This window comes from Rhipicephalus microplus, chromosome 6 (assembly GCF_043290135.1).
Source record: "Rhipicephalus microplus isolate Deutch F79 chromosome 6, USDA_Rmic, whole genome shotgun sequence".
NCBI lineage: Eukaryota > Metazoa > Arthropoda > Arachnida > Ixodida > Ixodidae > Rhipicephalus > Rhipicephalus microplus.
Window position 1 is genome coordinate 195663959 of NC_134705.1, and position 23631 is coordinate 195687589.

General features: G+C 44.6%; 2 protein-coding genes across 7 annotated transcripts in view; one reads left to right on the forward strand and one right to left on the reverse strand.

Moving 5' to 3' along the window:
- LOC119166824 (uncharacterized) overlaps positions 1-1565 on the reverse strand; it is a 36282-nt gene extending 34717 nt beyond the window's left edge. For both annotated transcript variants that reach the window (XM_075867450.1, XM_075867448.1), the window contains exons 1-2: positions 1095-1565; positions 805-962 (exon numbers count right to left, since the gene is read on the reverse strand). In XM_075867450.1, coding sequence (XP_075723565.1) covers positions 805-962; positions 1095-1413 — 477 coding nt within the window. In that variant the 5' untranslated portion in view covers positions 1414-1565. The remainder of the gene's footprint in view (positions 1-804; positions 963-1094) is intronic.
- Positions 1566-1755: 190 nt separating this feature from the next.
- The window catches only part of LOC119166825 (serine/threonine-protein kinase VRK1), a 46495-nt gene continuing 24619 nt past the window's right edge, over positions 1756-23631 (forward strand). For 4 of the 5 annotated variants that reach the window (XM_037418191.2, XM_037418192.2, XM_037418193.2 and 1 more), the window contains exons 1-6: positions 1756-1882; positions 8210-8376; positions 16849-16995; positions 19332-19387; positions 19470-19539; positions 22863-23059. In XM_037418191.2, the coding sequence (XP_037274088.2) occupies positions 8328-8376; positions 16849-16995; positions 19332-19387; positions 19470-19539; positions 22863-23059 (519 nt within the window). In that variant the 5' untranslated portion in view covers positions 1756-1882; positions 8210-8327. Of the gene's footprint in view, positions 1883-2202; positions 2224-8209; positions 8377-16848; positions 16996-19331; positions 19388-19469; positions 19540-22862; positions 23060-23631 lie in introns of those variants that run through there. The other variant, XM_075867451.1, reaches the window with a different exon arrangement.

Genomic DNA, 23631 nt, shown 5'->3' on the forward strand with positions numbered 1-23631 from the left:
TCCAGAAAAATTGCAAATGGAGGAAACATTTCAAAGTGGTGGCCACATTGTTTTTTGTAAATATAAGTTTTGCTTCTAATCATATCAATGAAATCAAAATTGCCTTTCAAAATAAAATTCAGAAAAAACTAGCAGGATTTTTCTAAATAACACGATCACAGTTGAGCAATCATATTCATACTTTATCGTCAATGGCTTCCACTGGATCGTCGACATCGGTACGTGAGCAGAGGTTCCTTGCTTACTCAGCACTTCAAAGCCCGCCGTAATAAAAGATTTGTGGCACATCAACCCGGCGCATTTCAGAAAATTCATGCTCTACAGTGCCTTTTGAAACGGATAGTAGTTTTTACTTTTGTAGTTTGTTTTCTCCTATTTGGTAGGCCAAATAGGACATTCAAGGCAATCGTATCATACTCCTTCAAAACAAAATTTGGGAATTATCAATGAATGGAATGCCACAACTTGTTAACTTTGTCTACTTGCTTGAAACTACACTCTAGCACACTTTGCTCGAAATTTGCATTTTTACAGAGAACTTTGACAAATTTACAGGGCTGCTCTTTCGCGCTTTATCAATCTTTCCTCATATTTCCTTTTCTTCGAGGATCCTCTCAGCCATCTGCTAGCTTTGTTTTCACGTTTGAACCCTGTTTTGGCCACAAGGTCTGCGGTGCACTAGTGCATATCAGCAACTAGACTGCGCTAATTACTTATGGCGACAGTTTCGGTTCACAGAACTATTCAGATTTCTTTTCGTTTGTTTAGCGGACGAATACGTGCAATGCGAAGAGCGCTACGTACAGAAACGCCGCCCGTTTCGCTCTTCAACTCCTCCTGAAAGCTGCCGCACTCCGACGGGTCCTTGTCCAAGTAGGTCTCGATGAAGCGCGTGAGGTCCTTGTGGTACTTCGCGTACAGTTTGACGCCGTCGACAGCGCAGAGGGTGCCCAATACTTGACCTACATACACAACGTATACGAAAGCAACGGATGTTCAATAGAAAACGCATTGCACGAGTTGAGCAAGTATGCGAAACCACGAAAAAAAAAGTAACACGATCGAAAGGGCGCGGCGCGATAACCGAAACTCACCGGCTTCTAGCCGCACGTTCACGCTGGGGTCCGTCACCAAGGAAATGCAGACGCGAGCGACGCTTTCGTCGAACTCCTCGTTGCTGGCTTGCTGCGAGCTGCGTCGGTGTTCGACGATCGCCTTGGCGCTCAGGAGTGCGCCGATCTTCGTTTCCCAGGAGCACTTGTCGCTCTCCTGAAGTTTGGCGAGCACGGCGGCTTCGAAGACGCTCGCGTCGGCGCCCTGCGCGGTTGTCAAATACCTCTGCGCCTCTTGATAGCCGCGATCCCGTTCCAGGGAAGTCGGGCTGCACAGCAGTTTCAGCGCTTCCATCGACATATTGCAACTACGAGAAGGGCGACCGCTCGCTGGTCGCAGTCCTCCTTCCGCGTTTGCGAGCGACTCAGCTGATCAAGTGGGTCGAGAAGTCATTCCAGCCAGACCACAGAACACCTGCCAGACGTTCCCAAGCTTGCCAGCTACACGCTCGACGCGATCGCTAACTACGAGATCCGTGGACTCAGTGGCGCTGGCGTACGACACTGCGGCGCGCATTAAAAATAAATACCCTATATCGCCTCATGGACGCGCTCGTAAGCTCATTTCCTTGTCTATTGACTTGTAATTTTATTTGTCATTCTGAAAAACACGTTCTCCAGGAATACTTTTCCGTAGCATCAACAACTTTCTCTGTTTTTTTTAAATAAAAAGAGTAATAAAACAAATCTCGCGCCGCATCAGCGCTACGCGATTGGGTCCGAGACTTCAGGTGCTATTTGAATCAATGGCGGTAGGCCGGACTTGAGAGGTATGTGTTAATTTTTTTTAACCATTTAGCTCCTTCTGTAGCGCCCACAAAGCGTTCCAGAAGGCACGTGAAACCACAGGGTACCCGTACTGCGCCGCAGCCGCGGCTGACATCGTGATCGCGCTACGGGTACCGGTTGTTTTTTTCTCCGCTAACGTCACAAGTTAGGCCTAAGCTTGACGGTAGGCTTAGCGCGCCTTCGTATTCGAATTGTAACTCCGCGCGACTTTCTTTCGAGCCTTTTGTGACGCGGTTTTTAACCCTTCGTTGGGCCACGGCCGACATTTTTCGCATCTCCCACTAACGCTACACGTGCTTTGCACAGCATCGCTGACCTGTTGGTACGTTTTACGCGGTCTCTCTCTCTTTGTTCGGTTGTTTGGAAAAATAGCGCTGCTCTGTCTGACGCCTTCCGCTGGTCTTGTTTCGATGTGGTGCTTCGACTTTTCGCGTTTCTTGCACCCGGTGTGCGTCTTGTACTGTGCGAACTGGTCGCTGTCCTCGCCGTGGGACTTGCGACGCGATGCCGCTCGTCCGTTTGGCACCGACCGGAGGAGAGCCAGTGTCCGTTGTAAACGACGGCGCCACTGACTACCGGCGTTTCGTTAGACGGTAGAAAAATAGTGCCGCGACCTCCTTAGCAGGCGAGTGTGCTTCGGTCACTGCCCTCTCGAGTAGCGCGGCCTTGTTCTCGTGATTTATTTGCCCAGAAAGACTGTTCTCTAGATCGCCCGTACTTATTGGCGCGTTGGGGATTCGTTGGAAACCTTTCGTCGTGTTTGAAGTTGGGTTGACGCTGTCGGCCCTTGCCTTCGCGTTCCTTCAGACCTGACGCATCGTAGCTGACATAAAGAAATCAATACCGAACACGCATTGAGACAACACAGCAGCTAGGCGTGTTCCCATTACATCCGAAGGTGTTCATGAGCATGGGGTGATAGCCTTTGTGTATGCTGAAGAACGCGGATCTGTTGACCTCATCGTCTCCGACCAGTGAGTCACGGGAAGATGCAGGGTGTACAGTTTGACGTAATTTCCTAAAAAAAAGAAAAATAGAAGGGGGGGGTTCTGATGAAGGAATTCAGTGGGCTCCTTGTCGAACCCGTTAGAAAGCCTGCCATGAGCATTTCAGTTTTCGAGTCAAAGTTTCACCTCTGGTCAGAAATCGAAACGGTCGCCACAGTCTCGGCATGTCAACTTCTCCCAAGTTCTTCCTTGTGCATCTCTTTGGTACACTAAATATTTACATATCTCTGTACTGCATCTTGCATTGTTCACAACAGCAGCACACAAATGCAACCATATTGGTTGCTTGCACTCTGAAATTTCTATCGATTACCACGTAGACCAGTGTCCGTATTTGGTCATGTCTCGCTGCGATACACCATATAAAAACAAGCCACAAAAGGCACAACTATGAAACTTGTTGACGTGCTCACACTCTTTCCGACGACGTCTGCCAGGCCTTTCGTGCGTTGCAATTACCTTATAGCTATGTCCTTCTCATTTAGGCTGTGTTAGATAAGGTTTGTGCTCTCCAGTTCCTCTCCTCATGTTTTATATGTGTCAGAGCTGGCATTATCGGATGAATTCATTGTTGCCGTGTTGTCTCTAACTATAGTGTCACTAGATTTTTCGCACAATGCCTGCTGGCTGTTGTAACTACAGTTTTGCATGTTGTGCATTCATCCTCAGAGTTGAAGTATCTTTATAACGATGTCACTAGCTTGACATCAGAGGAAGAGGCAACTATGGGAAGCTTTATAACACTTTCTGCTTAGCTTGAAGACGTGGGTTTCATTCCTATCCATGGTGCTTGCATATCGTAGTGCATGAACACACTTATATTGAGATTTAGGAGCTTGTTAAAGGGGGCACCAAAGAGCAGAAACGATTTTTCACGTATCAATAAAGTACACTTTTCACAACCCCGAAAACGACAACCTAAACTTCAACACGATTGTTGGCAAGCCAGAATACGTATATGCGAAAAGAAAATGCAGGTGGCGATTTCATAAATTTTGAAGGCGTCTACTGGGCCCTACTTAGCTTCTAATTGATCGAAATGAGGTTCATTGTCATATCTGGGTGCCTTTATAGCACACAAAGTTTTAGAAAATTTCATCGAACCAATGGTATGAAAATATCAGAAAGTATGTTGCGCGCGGAGATTTCAATGCGAAATCAAAAAAATAAAAACGAAATTTCGACCTTGATCTTCTTCACTAGTGGTGAACTTATGATCGTGAAAATATATGGCATTGGAATTTGGAGAGGGCACTTTTTCAATCTAAACAAAGTCATTGTTTCTCTTCTTAAGTGTCCCTTTAAGGAGGCCCAAGTAGTATCGGTGTTGTTGAACCTGGGTCTCTATGTCATGCCATGCTGTGCCTCATAAATCATAGTTTTCATGCGTAAAACCCCAGCAGTTATGAGCATTTACAATTCGACGGGAACCTCCGTCCTGTGTGCTTCTCCTCTTGTGCTTGTGTCATAACCTACTGTTGCACCCCTTCACATTATCATTATGTACAAACTGGCCCACAAAACTGCCCTGTTAATTGATTACTTATAATACTTAAACAGTGCTATTGTTTCCTGGTTTCATTACCTTTTGATTTTAATTTTTCTGTTAATCATATTGTTATTTTGGGGTGTTAAACACTAGTAATATTATGGTTGATTTCTATCTAAACAGGCTAATTAAAGTTCATGTCTTGCAAAAGAATCTTAGTGTAGTTCTGTGTGTCTGCTTTTTGTTCAGATTCCAGCTTAGCCATTAAACTCGCTGTCATCATAACGGTCTGAAAATTAATATGCATAAAACTAAAGTAATGCGCAACAGTCTCGGCAGAAAACAGCGCTTTGCTATAGGGAGAGAGACGCTAGAAGTTGTAAAAGAATGTCTACTTAGGCCATGGAGTAACCGCAGAGCCGAACCATGAGAGTATATTATAAAAAGCAAGCTTCATATGTGCATAGTACCACGCCAGTGATGTGCCTCTGAACCAACATCCTGCCTTTTGTTTTGGCAATGTGACCTCATCTCCTGGGAATGTGTGTGCACTCCATTGGCAGTGTAGTATCTGAAAAAAAAAAAAATAACAATTGTGAAAACTATGCTGCAAATACAAAAAATGACACAAAAGTAATGTCCACCTACAACTTCAATAGCCCCACCTCTGTGATTATTGCATCACAGTTTATAAAAAACTTGTCACAGGTTGTCACTGGCTTAGCACAGCACAATCTCTTGGTGTAGTAACTTTAGCAAGTACAATCAACACGGGGAGCAACTTTGCATCATAAATACAGTACTATGTTACCTTGAAAGTGGCTTGAGGAAAAAAACAAGGCTTTTCTAGGACAGCACACAAGAAGCAATGAAGCAACATCACTTAGCAAGCAACTCACTGCTCCAAACAGGACTACAAAATTTTCCCAGCAAAGTCTTTGCTCCGCTTTCGTAAGTGCTAAGTAATCATTAAGAAACAGTTAACAGCTAATTAGTACGAAATAGACATGACTAGCCAATCCAAGTAACTAAGTAGTATTAAAAAAATTTGGACACACGGACGTATCAATAGAGGATTTTAAGCACAAAAATTTTTTTAATGAAACCAGTCTTTATGTGTTGCTCTAATAATTAACCTATGACTCATTTTTGGAGAGTCAAGAAAAGAGCAGAGTGGGTTGAGGAAACAAAGCAGGATAAAGAATATTACAGTTGAAATCTAGAAGAAGAAATGGCCTGGGCATGTAGGCAGGATAACCGCTAGTCAGCTGGTCATTAAGGGTAACTGACTGGGTTCCCAGAGAAGGCAAACGCATGAGGGGGAGACAGAAAGTAGGGTAGGCCGATGAGATTAAAAAGTTCACAGGTATGATGTGGCAGCAGAAAGCACAAGACTGGGTTGATTGCCGGATCATGGGAGAGGCCTCTGCCCTGCAGTAGGCATAGTCAGAATAATGATGATATGGTATCTGTCATCGAACAATTTGTGGCTTTCAGTGAACTATAGCTATAGAGGGTTTATTGTGTCTGTACATGAATGAAAAACCAACTGCAAAAGACTTATTTCAATACAAAATGAGCCCTAGAAGTTGCGGCTATAAACTCAACCGGCTCCCATATTGCTGTTTCGTTTGACATCGTGCTGCACGAATCGGAGCCGTTTTCTTCTACTAAACTTTGAGCCCTCTAAAATAAGGTTTTACTGCCAAGCTGAAGAAAGATGAAATAGCATGATTGCATGTATAGTGGACTACGTAACAAAATCATTCGTTGTAATGCAGACGCTCGCAAAGCAAAGAGTTTGTTACATCACTACTGGGGTTACGCAGCGTTTTTCGAAGGGTTGCAAGTGGCGTAATTCACTTGGGGCGCTAGCGGAATCAGCTGCCATCTCCGTGGTCTGTGGTGGCGTAGATATTCTCTGTTGGGGCGCTTTGTCGGTTCTGTCGAAACAGCGAGCAGTGACAAGAGGCTGTGTGCGTCACAGCGCATGATGCTGCAGTGTGTACAGGTAGAATGCGGTTAGGTGCCTGTGTGGAGACCACCAAGATAGATGCGCTGCCGTTCCTACGCTGGTGCCATCTTGCGGGCCCTGTCCCTGTGCCTTATGAAAATCTCAATTATCAATTAAGTGCTTCACAAAACTCAATAGAAATTTCGCCAAATTGTTTTGAGTGCACAAGAATGAACCTAGCTAACACAGATTATGATTGAAAATTGTTTGTCCCGGACATTTACAGGAAAATTAGCACTTAGTTTTGTTTCTTTTATTTTGTGTCTGCGTGTTGTGCTTGGGCATGTTTATAACATGCAGCAACTGTCGCAACACTGTCCTGCGAGGTCGAGTATTGTCGTGCTATACTTGCGGAACAAGTTTTCTTATCTAAGAATGGGAAACCATTGGGGCGCAGCTACTGCACATTTACTCCTCCAAGAAGTAGTCAGGTTTGGCTTTTTCTAATGACGGCTGTGTTTGAATGATTGGAAAACATTTGTGAGTAAAAGTCATTAGAAGCTAGAAGCTCCTTCAGCGAGACGTGTAAATTTGCTGGACGCCTGTCTTTATTTTGTCTGCGAGAATGTTTTCATAGTGCAAAAACACGAAATGACACTGCATGAAGTAAAGCAAATATGAATATCTCCTTGATGCTTGGTGAGTCTCTTTATAAACTTCATCTCGTAGAAAATAAAGTAATGTTGGTTTTTATAATTTTCACTGTCAAAACACAAACACAATTGTGGGACTATATTCTCCAGTGGTGGCACAACTCACTTTGGCTCCATAGCCTTCAGAGCAAAGAAGTTTTCCGCGACTATTGATCACAAAGTGAAGGCTGAGAATGTGAATTTGCACAGGGGGGCTAGAACTTTATATAGGTGACAACCCTTTTGACTGTAAATTGCGACTGATAGGATTGGTTTTCCAAACTGATGCAGAAAGACGGCCTGGGTGTGTTCTTAGTGTTGCGGTGCTTCTGACTGAAATTGTGAATTGTCAGTGAAAGGGTAAAAGGAACAATTGTCCAATGAAGCATGAAACCAGTTATTATGCATGCATGTAAAAAAGTTCATTGTAATGAAATTGCTTGTGCATTAAAATTCTGCCACAACAAAATTGATGAGAAGTGTCAAAACGGTTCATTGTAACAAAATTTCATGCATAGACCTCGGCTTCTGGTGTCGGCAAGCACATTTTGATCCTTTGCATTGAACTCTTGCTAACCCAGACTTATTGAGTGCCCTAAATGCACAAGTTGGCAAAATCGCTCATGAATCGACTCACTCGGACTTGCTCAGGCTCGGATCAAGCCGCGAGTCTAATGTTTAATTCTAGTGGCCAAGTCGGAGCAGCCTATGGACTGTGCGAACGAGCTCTCGACCCTGGCGTAGAGCAACGTGTCCACATCCACGATGGGAACACCATCTGCATTGTTTGAGCAAGGTAGAAGCGGAAGTCCTTGAGTTGCCCAAAATACCTTGCGTGTAGTGTTCCATTCCGCTGATTCCACTGTCAAATTATGTTGAATTTCATGAGTGACAGCGGCAGCACCCCCAATGCCCAGTCTGAGTGAGCTCCACATTCTATGCTGAAATAGTTGAGAGTAATACATACTTGTACAATGTGAGTTGTTGTGTGCGAGCACATGGTTGAACTGCGAACTTGACACAGGGACAAAAGAATTGAAGCATGAAGAAGACATATCCGCAGCGATACTAGCAACGTTTTATTTTTGCAGACCCTACCATTCTATATACATCACGGACAACTGTGAACAAGAATCATATGGTGCCGGCCGCCGTTTTTCGTGCAGGTCTGGTCCCAAGGGGAGTTGAAAAAGTGCGCAGGCCGAAATTGGAGTTATCTCCTGAATGCTTTACGGTGGTGGACCCTCGTGACAGTGTCCAAGTGCGTCCCCAAGCAAAGGTGAAATGCCCAAACGAGCGCCTCCCAGCATCGCCGAGCCACCCAAGAAGAAAGGTAAGTGTTCGTTTCGTTGCAACTGGCGGGGTGCCAAAACTAAAGTCCAAAAAACGGAAATTAAGGACTTTCAGAAAATCGAATTGACCTAGCTCAATGCTTCGAATTTACCATAAAATTTTTGCCTATTCACTGCTTTCTTTTTATATTTATTAAAGGGCAATCACCGCAAAAATTTTCAGTTGTTGTTTTTCATCAAACAAAAGGCCCAAGCCCTGAAGAACCCAAAAAATGTACTGGTAAGCTAGGGTACAACTAGGGAAAGTAATATACATTTTTATAGCTATTTCCCGTTTCAACTGTACCCCGATATGGCAAGATGGTATGAGCTTCTCTTCCAGTGCTTGCTCAGCATATTGTGTACTCGGCTGCTCACCCGCAGGTCGCGGGTTCGAATCCCGGCTGTTGCGGCTGCATTTCCGATGGAGGCGGAAATGTTGTAGGCCCGTGTGCTCAGATTTGGGTGCACGTTAAAGAACCCCAGGTGGTCGAAATTTCCGGAGCCCTCCACTACGGCGTCTCCCATAATCATATGGTGGTTTTGAGACGTTAAACCCCACATATCAATCATTGCTCAGCATACTGTGATATTTTTATGGCCCCTTGTGCTGCGCATCCTACCCAGGCCTGGCATTTCCTTATTATTCTTCTTTGTGCTTTTTTCTATAATAATGAAGGCACAAAAAATGTTTCGGCTCCCACATTTTGTTTTTCTTTTATTACAGTTTCCAACCAGATGGGATCCGATCAGACTCTTCGCTATAGCCCTTTAATACATTCAAATTATAGTAATAATGATTTGGGAAAGACCTCTTTTTCATTAATGTCTGAACTCGGCTGCTGGCGAATTCAAAAGTGTTTAGTTGTGATAACACATAATAATGTAGCAGGGTTTGACTTTACTCTTTGATAAAAGTTTAGATGTCTTTGTTAGACCTTCGTAACCTAGGCTGGCTAATCGTAACAAAGTTTTGCACCATCTCGCAGAGTGGCGGAAGTGTTGTAAATGGGTTTTAACAGACAGCAATCTTCTTGTAGCACAAAGCCACATTGAAATCCACACAACTTATCTTGATGTTGGAGTAAAGGCTGTAGAGACGGCATGCTAACACTTGTGTTGTTTCGCAAGTAGTATGTCAGCTTGCGGCTGATTTAGGTTTTGCTCGCTCGCATCGTTTAAAGCGTTCAGAACAATTTGTGCATGAAAATATGAACGGGAAAAACTTTTCATAGTTCAGTGTACATTTGAGTGTCGAATTACAAGTATATTTTCTTGGAGAACTGAACGGCACATTTGCAGCTCCACATTTGCCCACCACGTCATGGACGCCATGTAGAAAACTGGCATAAAAAGTGGTAAAAGGAAGTCATGCTGGCACAGTGTTACGTTGGTGGCAAAGACACCGCCAGAGACATGAACTAGTCGGTGCTACCAGGCAGAAGACAGCGTTTATTGACCGCGTAAAGCTTATATCATGAAAGAGGGGAAGGGTGCAGAAAGTGAGCAAAGAGAGAAAGACGCATGCACATGCTGTTCTGCAACCACTTCGGCGACTGCTAACGTTGCAGCACTTCTTGCACCTTGGTAACATTAACATTCCTTCGGTTTTTTTCTTGTGGACTGTTGTATTGGTTGTGCTACTGCAGACGAGTTCTTGGCGTCTTCCGTCATTGCTTAGTTATCAGGTAGCGCCGATTCCCGGGTGTCCTTGCTCTCCATAAACCATTCTTTATCGCACTTTCGTACTTTTGGTCGAACTTCGTACTTATTGGTCCATATTGCGACGGACAATCCCTGCCTCAGTCTCCACTTCCAAAATTCGAGCACCAGTCGTGGCCCTGACCCTCCCCGGCATCTGTTCCGTAATTTCGCACATAGACGAATTGTCCTGGTGCGAAATTCCAGTCAGTGTCTTCCGTCGGCTTGGCCGAGACGCTACAATGGTTCCTTGGTGGAAAAGATAAGTCCAGCCTTGCATGCAACCGGTAGCCCAAAAGACTTCCCGAAGGTGAAAGGCCGGATTGTTGAGGGGTATTCTTCTATAGTTGCAAAGCACTCGGGCCAGGGAGGTCGTCAACTCGGTGTTTCCAATCTTCTTTAATGCGTCCAGCACGCTCAGCCAGCCCATTGCTCTGTGGATGATGCGGAGATGTTCTAATGTAAACAATGCCATTGCGCTCCACGAATTGACAAAATTCGAAACCCGTGAAAGGTGTTCCATTATTTGACACCACCATATGTGGTATCCCAAACTGGGCAAACATTGTTCTTAGGGCCTCGATGGTACTGCGGGAATTGGCATGTGCTACTGACACAGTCAATTTTCGCCCGTCTCTGGCCAGTTTACAGGAGTTTGCGCAGGTGGCATAGGCAGTGCTTGAACGCAGTTATAGTTGGCGGATGCGCGTTGTCTTGGTCCGACCCAGGCCACCAAAATATCGATCTTGCTCTAGCCTTCTTTGAAGACACTCCCTGGTGGGAGTCATGCCTTAGCCTGAGAAACTTCTTGCGGGCGGCCGTAGGTATCACCAAGCGAAGACCCCCAGTACAGCAGGTCATTTTCAACCGACAGGTCATACCGGTTCTTATAATATCCTGAGAGTTCATCTTTCACACTCTGTGGCCAATCACTGTGGGTGTATTTGCATACTTGAGAAATGACGTCGTCTGTCACCGTTAATGATTCCATATCATATCATGCCATATCGGGGTACAGTTGAAACAGGAAATAGCTATAAAAACGTATATTACTTTCCCTAGTTGTACCCTAGCTTACCAGTACATTTTTTGGGTTCTTCAGGGCTTGAGCGTGATGTCCTCCAGTTTCGATGCATTTTGTGAGGTTATAGGTAAACGGCTTAGTGTGCCTGCGTTCTGCAAAAGTCTCCCAGGCTTAAGCTGCAAACGGTACCTATAGGCTCCCAGCGTGATAGTTCATCTCTGTATCCGAGCTGCTGCAATGGTAGGGGTTGGCTTGTCCGCTCTCAAGAGACCCTGCAAAGGTTGATGATCGGTCAATAAACTCTCTTTCAAGTAGATAGTCACGAAACCATGTGACACCATAGACCAAAGCCAGAGCCTCTCGCTCAATCTGGGAATAATTCTTCTCGGCCGAGGTCAGTGTTCGTGACCGAAGCCCGATCGGTCTATACTGCCCATCCACTACCATACCATACGGTAAAGCATCACATTCTAAGAACAGCTGTTATGACGGGTCAAAATGAGTCAGTACTGGAGCGGCACACAATGCTTCCTTAGCTTTTTCAAAAGCATCCTTTTCTGTGCCCCCCCCCCCCCCCCCCATGACCATCTGGTTGTTTTTTCCAAACGTCTGTGCAGTGGTCCCACTAGAGTCGACAGGTTCGGTAAGAACTTGTTATAGAAGGTCAGCATACCGCAAAATGATCGCTGCTCTTTAACATTCCGAGGGGCGTGAGCATGTCTGACGGCCCCCGCGTTCTTTTCTGTTAGGTGCAACCCTGCGGCGTCGATTTGGTGACCTAGATAAACCGCCGCGGCCTCATTTATCCGGCACTTGTTAGCGCGAAGTTTAATGCCGTGTTCTCTGAATCGTTCCAAAACCTGCCGAAGCTTTACGTAGGGCTTGTGTGCAGTCTCAGCAATCAAAACATCGTCCGAGTACGCTTGCACCCCGGGTATTCCTTGTAGTATGGACTCGATTGTTCTTTGGAATATTGCCGGTGCTGCAGCGATTCCGAAGGGCAACCGGTTGTAGCAAAACAACCCTTTATGTGTGTTTGACAGCCAGCTTTTGCGAGTCCTCGTTCAATACAATCTGGTTGTAAGTGTCTCGTAGATCCAAGATACTGAATTTTTCTCCACCTCGCAGATTCGCGAAGATGTCATCAATGACTGGCAAAGGGTATTGCTCCATTTCACACACAGGATTTAATGTTATCTTAAAATCTCCACAAATGCACACAGCGCTGTTGCTCTTCAACACTGATACTATTGGTGTTGCCCATTCTGCAAATGGTACTGCAGATATTATACTAGATTCTTCTAGTCTATCTAGCTCAGCAGATACCTTATCTATCAGCGCGAAAGGAACCTTTGTATTGTAGCCTTGCGAAATTTTGGGACTGCCGTGTCGATGTAAAGCTTAGCTGGTGGGCCCTTGACTAACCCAAGACCTACCGTAAATACGTCTGCATATTCGGCCATTATGGCACCAGTTCCTGCTGCCTTCTGCTGCAAGATTCTCCAATAAGTCTCGTCCACACAGGCTGGGACTTTCACAATCTAACACGGTAAGGTTACAATCGACCTCCGCCGACATATAATTTGCCTTCATTGCCAATGTGTCTAACACAGGTAGTTTGCCCAGGTAACAAGAAAGTTTTAAATAGGTGTTCTGCAGCTGGGCCAACGGTTGTGATGTGCCTCATACGTTCCTTTAGGGACTATGCAGACAGGAGAACCTGTATCCATGTCCATCCTTATGGTGACACCATTCCATATGATAAACTTTTCTTATGGGCGGAACCAGGGGCTCAGTACCAGTGACGGAGCAGATTTGCAGTGCGCTAGAATCACTGTCACCATTTTGGTCTGTACTTCCTGCAGTTAGAGCTAGCATTTTTCTGGTGCCGCCTGTCTTTGTACACATGTGAGCCAGGTGCCCTTGCCTACTATAACTGTAGCATCGACAGCTCTTGAAAGCATGTAGCAGCTTTGTGACCGTACTTGCCGCAGCATTTTGAATTGCCACAGTGCGTTTCTTTGCTTCATCATTATGGTATCGGACGCGCAACGTTTTCTAACGTTCTGAACCGTCGAAATATCAATGTGCTTATCTATCTGCTGTTAACAGTCTTCTGCGCTTTCCGCAGCGATAGAAAGGGCCTCTGCTTCTAAAAGAGTCAAGTCGCTTTTCGCTAGCAACTGTTCTTGCGAACTTTTTGAGCGGACACCACATACGATTCTGTCTCTCAGTGTTCGGTCTAACATGAACGAAAAATTACAGTTCTGGGCTACCTTTCTACACTCAAACCTCGTTATAACGTAACTGGATATAACAAAATAATAGATTTCACAAAGTAAATAAATTTCCCCTTGAAAACTTTACTGAGAACCATGCATTTTAAACCTCATAATGAAGTAAAATTGACCGGTAATTGGATATAACGAACTAAATTAGTCTATGAAATAGTCTTATATTAAAAAAACTACCGTAGTGTGTTAAGTAAATCGTTTTTGCGGAGTTCGACGCTCTTTCGGCGCAGCTCTTTCAAACTTTCGCGTGCCGACCTTACAGCCATGCCACGCGCGGCCGAGAAAGCCGTCCTCCCCACACAGCCAGCGGAGAGGATTCAGGTAGCGCTCAGCGGGTCACATGACCGAGAAGCGGCGCTGCGGTGCAAAACGATTTCCCTCTCAAGGCGGCAACAACTGCGTCTCCACTGCTACCATGGCTGCTATCCTCTGCGCCGAGGAAGGAGGACTCTCCGCGACAGCTTTCTTTTTTTGTTCTCTTCGCGCGCGGCCTTGAAAGGAGACGGATCTTTACTTGCAGAGACGTAGAAGGGAGAAGCGTGGAACAGGCGCGTCGCAGATCGGCATTTGAGAGAGAGCAAACAATCCGCCACAGTCCTTTCTTTCCTTTTCTTTTTTTCCTTCGCGCGCAACGTTGAGAGCTACCGCTGCGGGTTTGGGCATGGTGCTGAGAGCATTTTCGGAGCGCGGAATGTTCGAATTAACCGTCGCAAGTGCTTGTGCGTTCAAATTACAGGGCGTTTTCGCCCATTTGGAATGCACATAGCTTTGACGGGACCTCGGTGTGAGTTCGAATTATCCAAAGGTCGAATTAATGAGGTTCAACTGAGTTCGTGGTCGCGTAGCGGTACATCGGGCCGTGAGGCGGTTTCCTTCTTTGAATGCTTATAGGTGTGCGCCCATCTGAGCATACATTTCCACAAATTTTGTTATAATCGATATAACAACATAATGGATATAACGAAATATTCGTGGCTCCCCTTCAAATTAATTTCAACAATGTAATTTCACAAAGTACTTTCAACAATGAACGCTTTCACAGACTCCCCTTCCTCTTCCTTTTGGTGAAAAAACCTGATGCTCCCAGAGATTTCATTAGGCGTTTGGGGCAGAAAAGTCATTCAGCATTGCTACCACTTCCCTGTAGCTAAGAGCGTTTGGCAGGTGTGGCGCCACTCCTCCGCATAAGACTTCTATCGTCTTTGACCCCAACACAGTGATGAGCAGTGCCCCGCCGCGGTGGTCTAGTGGCTAAGGTACTCGGCTGCTGACCCGCAGGGCGCGGGTTCGAATCCCGGCTGCGGCGGCTGCATTTCCGATGGAGGCGGAAATGTTGTAGGCCCGTGTGCTCAGATTTGGGTGCACGTTAAAGAACCCCAGGTGGTCTAAATTTCCGGAGCCCTCCACTACGGCGTCTCTCATAATCATATTGTTGTTTTGGGACGTTAAACCCCACATATCAATCAATCAATCAAGTGACGAACAGTGCCCCCTTCTTAGCTTCGTTGGTAACCTCATTGGCTTCAACATACGCTTCTACTTTTACAAGATAAGCATTCCATTTATCTGTTCTCTGGTCGAAGTCCGGGAGCCTATGTGCCACGGTTGTCACTGAGTTCCACGCTGAGTCAACGTTGCAGAGCTCCTGTCATATAGTCGGCGTTAAAGGGCTAACGACACCGGGCTAGCATCGGCATAAGCCTTTTGAGTGGGTCGCTTAAACTCTTCACCACTGTTACGTTCGTGGCAGAGACGCTGCCGGAGACATGAACTAGTCAGTGTCACCAGGCAGAAGACAACGTTTATTGACCGCTTGAAGCTTATATCATGAAAGGGGGAAGCGGGCAGTGAGGGAACAAAGGGAGAGAGAAGATGCATGCATGTGCTGTTCTGCGTCCACTTCGGCAACCGCTGGCGGTGCAACATTATGTGCTTGAAAGTGTGAATGGGGAAAACTTTTCATAGTTCAGTGTACATTTTAGTGTCTAATTTCAAGTATATTTTCTTGGAGAACTGAACAACACATTTGCCCACCACGTCATGGACGCCATGTAGAAAACTGGCATAAAAAGTGGTGCTAAGAAATGGAAAGAAAAGGAAGCCATGCTTGCACAGCGAATAAAAACATTTTACCTATGACTTTCCGCAAATGTCAGAGTCTCATAATAAATAAAGCATTTATTACCACAGCGGAAAATGGGAAATTATCTATAAGCTTAAGTACCGTTTCTTTACTTGGTAGCAGGCATTCACTTTGTTTCTGTAGCTTGCACTGTGCTGTCAAGAAAAGTTGGAGCCGAGTACGCAACAAATTGACTATGGTCGGAAAACAAACCTGGGACAGCCGCCTTTTTGGGGCAGTCTCTGTACTAATTGAGCTAGGCAGGGTGCTATGTGCTAGCATCGTGTTTAGCTGAGTTGGTAGAGTTGTCATGGTTATAATGATGCACGTGATCTCTTCTCTAGCCGATCACATACACTCACGCACTTGGTGGTGCTGTCTGAGGATTTGTGTGTGTGGCTGAATTTTAACAGAAAAGTGTTTTATGCTGGGATCCACCATGGCTCTGCTGACATACTTTCGTCACGAAAGTGACGTAGAAAAATACATACTGAGAAATTTCAGAGAAAACAAACCAGAGGCGAGCATTTGTCACGCGAAATTGAATCAGCAACCTCTCGATTCCCAGAGCGCACTCCGTGCGTCGTCAGGAATGATAACGGCAAGCCGTTTATACACACCATAAGCTGTTTCGCAGTCCTCAGAGCTTCGAATCTTTAGCATCTTTTCGTTATCAGTGCCGAGCTGGCACGGTCTAAAAATCGTCACCTCTGGGAAGCGCCGGATCCACGGTGCGTGGTCTCCCCTGCGCGCGCGCTTACTCCTAATTCGGTAGGGGACGGAGGTCGATTTGCACGCTGCTGCGGCCGCGTTAATGGAAGGAGCATGCTGCTGACGCATGACTCGGGAAGAATTGTGGCAGATGTTTGCGCTCGTTTTTTTGCGTCTTTGTTTGCACAGTGCACTTTAAGTGTCGAGCTGTGACACTTGCTAGTCTGCGCTTAAGATGCCCGCTGCATGTTTCGAGTTGCTTGCCTTTCGTAACACGACTTTGCAATTTGTTGTTGTTGCTGAAGCAATGAACAATAAATGCTCATTTACCTTTGTAAAGACACGTTTCACTTTCGTGTTATATTCCTATATAGGAGGATTAGCCACATTTTTCTTTTTTTTTTTTTCCAACTCGAAGGTGTCCTTTCTGAGAAGCTCGCATGGATTTCTTTGAAAGGAATTGCCTAGACATTTTATTGGCTTCAGGTTACAGATTGATTGTTGCCAATTGACCCTTTCATGTTGGGAAATATGTGATTAGGATGCCTCATTCAAGCAGTTTTCAAGCCTGGGGTGCGCTATCACTCAAGACCTGACATTTTCTGTTTGTCTTTGCGTGCAGCCGTTAAGAAGGCACCGAGGGTAGCTGCCAATGGACACCGTTTACCAGATCCTCTGCCTGCTGGTGAGGTCCTCACGGACCTTTTCAAGAAGCAGTGGCGCCTCGGCAAAGCGGTGGGCTTGGGCGGATTTGGGGAGATCTACCTAGGTGAGTTAGAGCGTTTACGTAACCTTTATATCGTGTGAGTAGTCACCGTCGTGCCACCAATACTGACTGAGTGTGTGTGTGTGTGCGTGTGATTGCGCAAAAGCTGGGGCTATAGATAATCTCGGCTGGGTTTCCTGCTTCAAACCAATTGTCACAAAAGGGTAAGTGTTTCCTCTAGAGATACTTTTATGAACTTCATGCGCTTCACGAGTGCTACCTCGCCTTTCGGAGTACGCATGGAGTTTGACCGGCCATTCGCCCAAAGCAGTCGCAGTTTGGTGAGTATGCAAGTGAGCGCTAGAAATCTGCGAGATGTATTTTGGTTCTAACAGAGACAACTTTCTGGGCGTGCCTGCTGTTCGCTCATTGCTGGGAAGTCTTTTTCGTGTCTTTTCTTTGGCTGGGATTGTCGTTTTTGTAGGTATGCTCACCGCGTGAAACTTGGCAGCTTTTGTGGATTTTTGGGAGAGGTTTTCGTGCATGAAACAGTGTGTTTACGTTTTCTGAAGATATCCATCCGCCTTGCGGGGAACCACAACGCCACGAAAACACACACACCCTAGTGCCTTGGAAGTTCTGGCCAAGTCGCTGGTTTCTGTTTGCTGTAGAACCTGCTCTTTGAAGCCCTTCAGCGTGAATTCTGTGGGAGAACTCTGAATTCAGGTTGGCCGGTGCATTGGCAACTGCAGATCGCACGAGTGAATAAGAAAATGCACATGTCTGTGTGTTTGTATGCACCTCGCATTTTCTGCCTTTCTGCCAACTGTCTGGCTATTAGCGAGTTTTCGTAAACTTTTGTGCATGTGTTGAATGAACAAGGGTGTGAATGGAGTTCAATGGCCGCAACTGCAAAAAAATATTAATGTGTTTCATTGTTGCATGTGGATTGGTCATTTGCAGCAAACACGGGCTTTTAATTCGATTGCACGGGTTTCAAGAGGTAAAAGAAAAGTTATTTGTATTTTTAACTTTTTATGGTTTGGCCATGGTATCTTTCTAGACTTTTTTTTATCGGCAGTCCATGTGGTGGAAGTGCAAGGTGGTTTATTTCTCAGAAATACATTGCAAGATTGCATGGAAACGTTAGGGCCACAGAAAATATGAGGAGCTTAATTGAAGATTTTGCAAACTTCCCACAAGTGGTTGCTCTAATCCAGAAACATTGCTCATAGGTCTCTGTTTGCTTCAGCTCGCGTACCACGCGTCTTGCAAAATTTGTGTGCTTCGAGCAAGCTTGTGTGCGTTTTTTGCCTCATTCTTCTTTTCTGGTTTTCATATCCGGGAAACTGCTTTGAGTTTTAATGTTTAAATATTGCGTTTGTACTGTCTCCATTGTAATTGGCACGAGTGCTGCATTGCACAGGTTCTTGAGAAAGTAAAGTTGTCTGTGTTCGTCCTTTTTTTTTTTTCTGTTTGGCCACTGTATCGTCTCGGGAAGATGTTTCTTTCATCAGAAGTCTGCGGGGTTCATCCAAAATATACATTGCAAAATCGCATGGCTGGTGGTTTTGTAACGTGCAAGTTGTGTCTTTAAATTTTGCTGGTTGCAGTTGATTGGTTTCTTTGCTTTTGGAAGCAGATGATATACTCGAAACGGAAGCTCATACCATGTGTAATAGATATTTGGAATGCAATTGTGCTTGGTCCTTGGACGTTGTATCGATCCGACGATGTCTTAATTGCACAAGCAGCTTCATGTGTTGAGCTCCTCTGTATCGCTTGAATGCCGTTCTTGATTAGTTGAATAAAGGACTTTATTTTTGCCCACTCTTGTAGTGTGTGTCTTTCTTTGCTGTGGTTCTGAACAACCCAGCACAAGTCCAGGCGATTAATGCTTATCCCTCTCCCCCCCTCCCCTGGCTGTTTTCCAGCTGTTAGTTCTACTGTGATGTTCTGCATGGGCCTTAAATGTTTTAGTATGAATGCTTTGAAAAAAATTAAAAAAAATCGTCTATTATTCGGTAATCTTTTTCACAGATCTCTTTACAGTAGACACCCTTTAAAACAAGCTTCAAAAGGCCATGCAAAATAGTGACATTGTTTGAAAGTCTGTTCTTGTTGAGTTATTCACAACCACTGGTGCTTGGACAACAGCGACTTGTGGTGACTTGCAACAAAATAAATCGTCACAATGCAGGTCGTCTGCACGCTGCTCTTGCGTATGCACGTAAAGGCTTGTGAGTATGATGTCTGTCTTTCGTGGCTATTAGTGGAAAATTCATTAAAAAGTTTGATATTGATTAATAGGGTTTGTCTTAACGGGTGTCTACATCACCTGCGTACTTACCCAATCTGACCACCGGTATTCTTTTTTCTCCCCCCTTTTTTGTGATCAGCGTCTGACGAAGTCTCCAAACCTGTGGATGCCAGTGCAGCGTACGTCATAAAAATTGTGAGTGGTGATCTGGCCTGGCAGCTTTGAATTTTGTGTTGAGGCGTTTTTGTTTGCTCATCTCCGTTACCTGTGTTCCTAGGAACCTCATAGCAATGGCCCACTGTTCACTGAAATCAACTTCTACCTCCGCGTGGGAAAAGCTGAACAGAGTGAGTTTCTTTTGTTACAGTGGCATCTTGTCTTTGTGCATCGTTTGAAAGTGGTTCAGAAACGAAAAATTATAGGTCTTATTTCTTTCTCTAGCCAACCACTTATCACTTTTCAATGACTTATGCTTATGGTGGTTCGTAAACCCGCTTTCTCGGGCGTATGACAGTGTGAAAATGTTCTCAGAACAGTTAGTTTTGATATTTGGTTCCAAGGACAGTGTGAAGATGTGTTTTTTAAGTCACCATTGGTATGTGACTACAGTAGAACTTTGATTGTACGCCCCCCTGTTTCACGACAACCCGCATTTTGCAATGAATCGGCTTGGTCCTGGCAAAATTCCCATAGAAATAATGTGTTAAAAACTGTGGTTATACGCCACAATTGTGCGCCAGCCCCGCAACTTACGACTTTCTCATTCGATTTTTAAAAAAAAGTTCACTCGAATCAAACCTTAACTAAATATTCACGAATGCAAAATGTGAACTGGCATTCTCCTAGGTTTACTATTCAAAAGTTGAGCGAGACAGGATGTCTTTTTAAATTGGAAAACTTATGCTCCTGGTGGTTCCTGCACTTCTACATATGCTTCAACTGCGTGTACACATATCCACGGTCATTATCCAGTGAGGATCTATCCACACAGAGTAGGTTCATCTAGCCAAAGAGCTGATATTTTCAAGTTTTCGGTTCGTGGAAACATTTTCTGGTCAAACAGCTGATCTGCCTTTGTTGCAGTCGCAGGCTTGCGCACACATAAGGACACGACACAGCTGTTATCATTGTGCAAAATTACTTAATTTGATGTCAACGCTCATGATAACGGCAGGACATCACTAGTGGCACTTGCAAGCTGCTTCAACGTGCACAGCTCAGTCGCACACAAAGGCATTCCATGCAAACTCGTTCATCGCCATTATGTGATAGCAATGACACTGTGTCCGACTCTTCTGATGTAAGGCTGTCGGCAACGTGAAGGCAATTTTAGGACTTTATTTAGCAGTAGAAAAACGTGCGTAGGAATGTAATATTTCTAATTAAAAATAATTGCTTGCACCTCTGCCAATTAAGTAATGCTGCCATTAGCTGTTACTGGTAAGAATCAGTTAATCTACTTTTCTTGTAGAGGCACAAGGTCGTGTCATGGGCTTATTCAGGCAGTCTGTACCCGTTTTTTGGGCAAGGTTAAGTGTCACTGCCTATAACCTCAGTTTCTTATTATACTTCGCCCACATTATATGACTGTTTTGCGTGGTTCCCTGAAACACGTGTAATTGGGGCTGTCTGAGAACGTACCATATCTTTTGTTCAAATGGGTTTTGTATATCCTTTTTTGTTTTACCGCATATAGTATTAATACCTGGCTATCTAGTTTGCTGATTTGCTTTAAAACTCCAGCAGTTTACAACTAAGTCTTGCACGCTTGAAATTGAGCCATAAATATACTCAAGCTGTGATAGTTTCACAAAAAACCTTGTTTTGGTAGCAGTCTCCAATGGTTCTGTAGCAAGAAACATGAGAGGCATAAATGCACCCAATGTGGCCATTTTCACGAACTGATGAAGCAGAGCAGCTGCCAGCGTTCAGTTCCAAAGCACGGGGGTTCCTTGTCATCTGGCACAAGTCTCTAGCCCTAGCATTAGCTGATCGAGAGGCGCAGCGCGGTGGCTAGTAATATTTATTTATTTATTTCAGTACCCTAAAGGCCCAATTGGGCATTACATAAGGGGGGATTTAAGTGAATACATACATTTCAAGCAACATGAACGGAAAACAGAATACCAAAAAGTAACAATAAAAAGGAAACAGCGAGTAAATCGAATCACAGCATCAAGTCAAGTACGTTCACCAACATTAATCGAGTACATATTCATTAGTACAATAATAATGAAAACACTTAAGAAAATTACATCAAAGAACACTGAATAAGTATCGGGAGCAAAAACAGCAGACGAAACGAGGGCAATCAGACACAGGTCAGCCATGTTTTTCACTATGCAAATAGCCCTGAAGCATGGAGTTAAATATGGAAGGATCTGTAATTTCGGCGATGTTAGGTGGAAGAGAATTCCACTCGATTATGCATAATGATAGTGGCAAATTTTGAAACTTCTTGGTCCTAGCAAAAATGGGGGCCACCTTGTGCGCATGATTAAGGCGGGGTGAAGTATGAGGGGCTGGAAAGATATGAGACTGGGCGAAGGATGAGTTGCTGTGATAAAGTGAGTGAAAGAACGATAGTTATATATCGATAGTTAGTATGACAATGGTTATAAATGGCAGTGATGACGCCACACCCTGTGAATATTTTTTTTATAGAATTTGGTGAAACCTAAAGTTTCTATATATTTGAATGCTGATTTCAAGTATGCAGTCATGTTTCTAGTATAATTAGTGATTATTAACCATTTATGCCTGAGTTATGAAAAGGCCGAACAAAATAAAATTAGTTTTTGTTTTCCAACTTTCAATGGCAATATTTATTGATTCTGCAGTTAAATTACCTAAAATGCAATTTTAATGTAGGTATTTAGGTATGTCACAAAGGTGTGTCGATATGCCACAGAAGCAACGACCTTAATACAAAAATGTACTTCAGAACTACATAACATGCTCAAGGCAAATCTTGGATGTGCATACGCCAAATAAAATTGTTTAGTATAGAATTTCGTTACTCAGGTGAGAAAGAATTCGTGGGATCAAATCCCGGCTGTGGCGCCTGCATTTCCGATGGAGGCGGTAATGTTTAAGCCCGTGTGCTCAGATTTGGGTGCATGTTAAAGAACCCCAGGTGGTCGAAATTTCTGGAGCCCTCCACTACAGCGTCTCTCATAATCAAATGGTGGTTTTGGGACGTTAAACCCCACAAATCAATCATCAAATCAGGTGAGAAAGAACGAAGAAGTGAGAGCTGTTGTACATGCTTTGCACCCTCCGCCATCAACTACAAAAGAATCAGTTCTGGTATAGAATAAATTACACCAAGTTGTGCCAGATTTTTCATGCTGAAAGCTGCATTCCCTGTGAGTACTTATCAGCTGGCATTAAAAGCGACACGAATTTCGTGACTTGCTTGCTCGAAGTTTTTCAGTATGCCACGAATTCACTACGCCACGCAGTAAAGGGTTGAAATATGCAATATTTCGTGTGCTTTTTTGGGGGAACGAGATTTTCGCTAAACTCAGTTACAAAATAAATCGGCATATCACAACAGTCTAGATTCAGAACTGTGGGCAGTGAAACAAAAATAGATGTTCTAAACCCACTAGAAGAAAATTAGAGCTTTAGTAGAGGTGCAAAACCCATCGGTGCACCCGTCTTGCAGTCGATCAATGGGTCAAGCAGAGGAAGTTGGATTACCTGGGCATGCCTCGCTTCCGAGGTTCCGGGTCCCATGAGCACAATGGTGTCAAGTACCGGTTCATGGTGATGGACAGGTTTGGCGAGGACCTGCAGAAGATCCTTGACCGGCAGGGCAAGACGCTCCCCTTGAAAACTGCCTTCAGCCTCGGGATGCGCGTGGTGAGTGTCGGCCTGCTCTTGTACGGGAGTCGCGAACTCGCTTCAGCTAGCGTGCTGTAGTCGAGAAATTCAGTCCAGCCAGGGCAGGAACAACGAAGGAGTTGGGAGTTGCAGAGTTTCCTCTAAATATGCTAGAGGGAACTCGGGTGCTAGTGTCAATCATAGATTCCTATAAATACACAACGGGGAACTCTGGTGCTAGTGTCTATGGGAGCTGCAACGCATGGCGCTTCACCGAGCATAAGAATGATGGGCAGTGCACGGATTTGTCGAATTTCCGTACTTTCGGCTCCGGTTTGGCTTCGCATTGCTTAAATTTGCTTTGTCATGAAACAACATTCAGCAAATATTCAGCAGTTCCACTTCACTACCTTAATTTTTAAGGCCCACCATTTCAAATCAGCTCACGAAGTTTATAATCTTTCATTTTTTTTTTTTCATTCGAAATAAAATGGAAACACTGCAATCAACGAAGCCACAAGTGCGTTGGAGACCCACAAGCACGAAGACTTGGCAAATCCGTGTATTACCCATCATTCCAATAGTTGCCGAACGATCGCTGCGTCATAGTC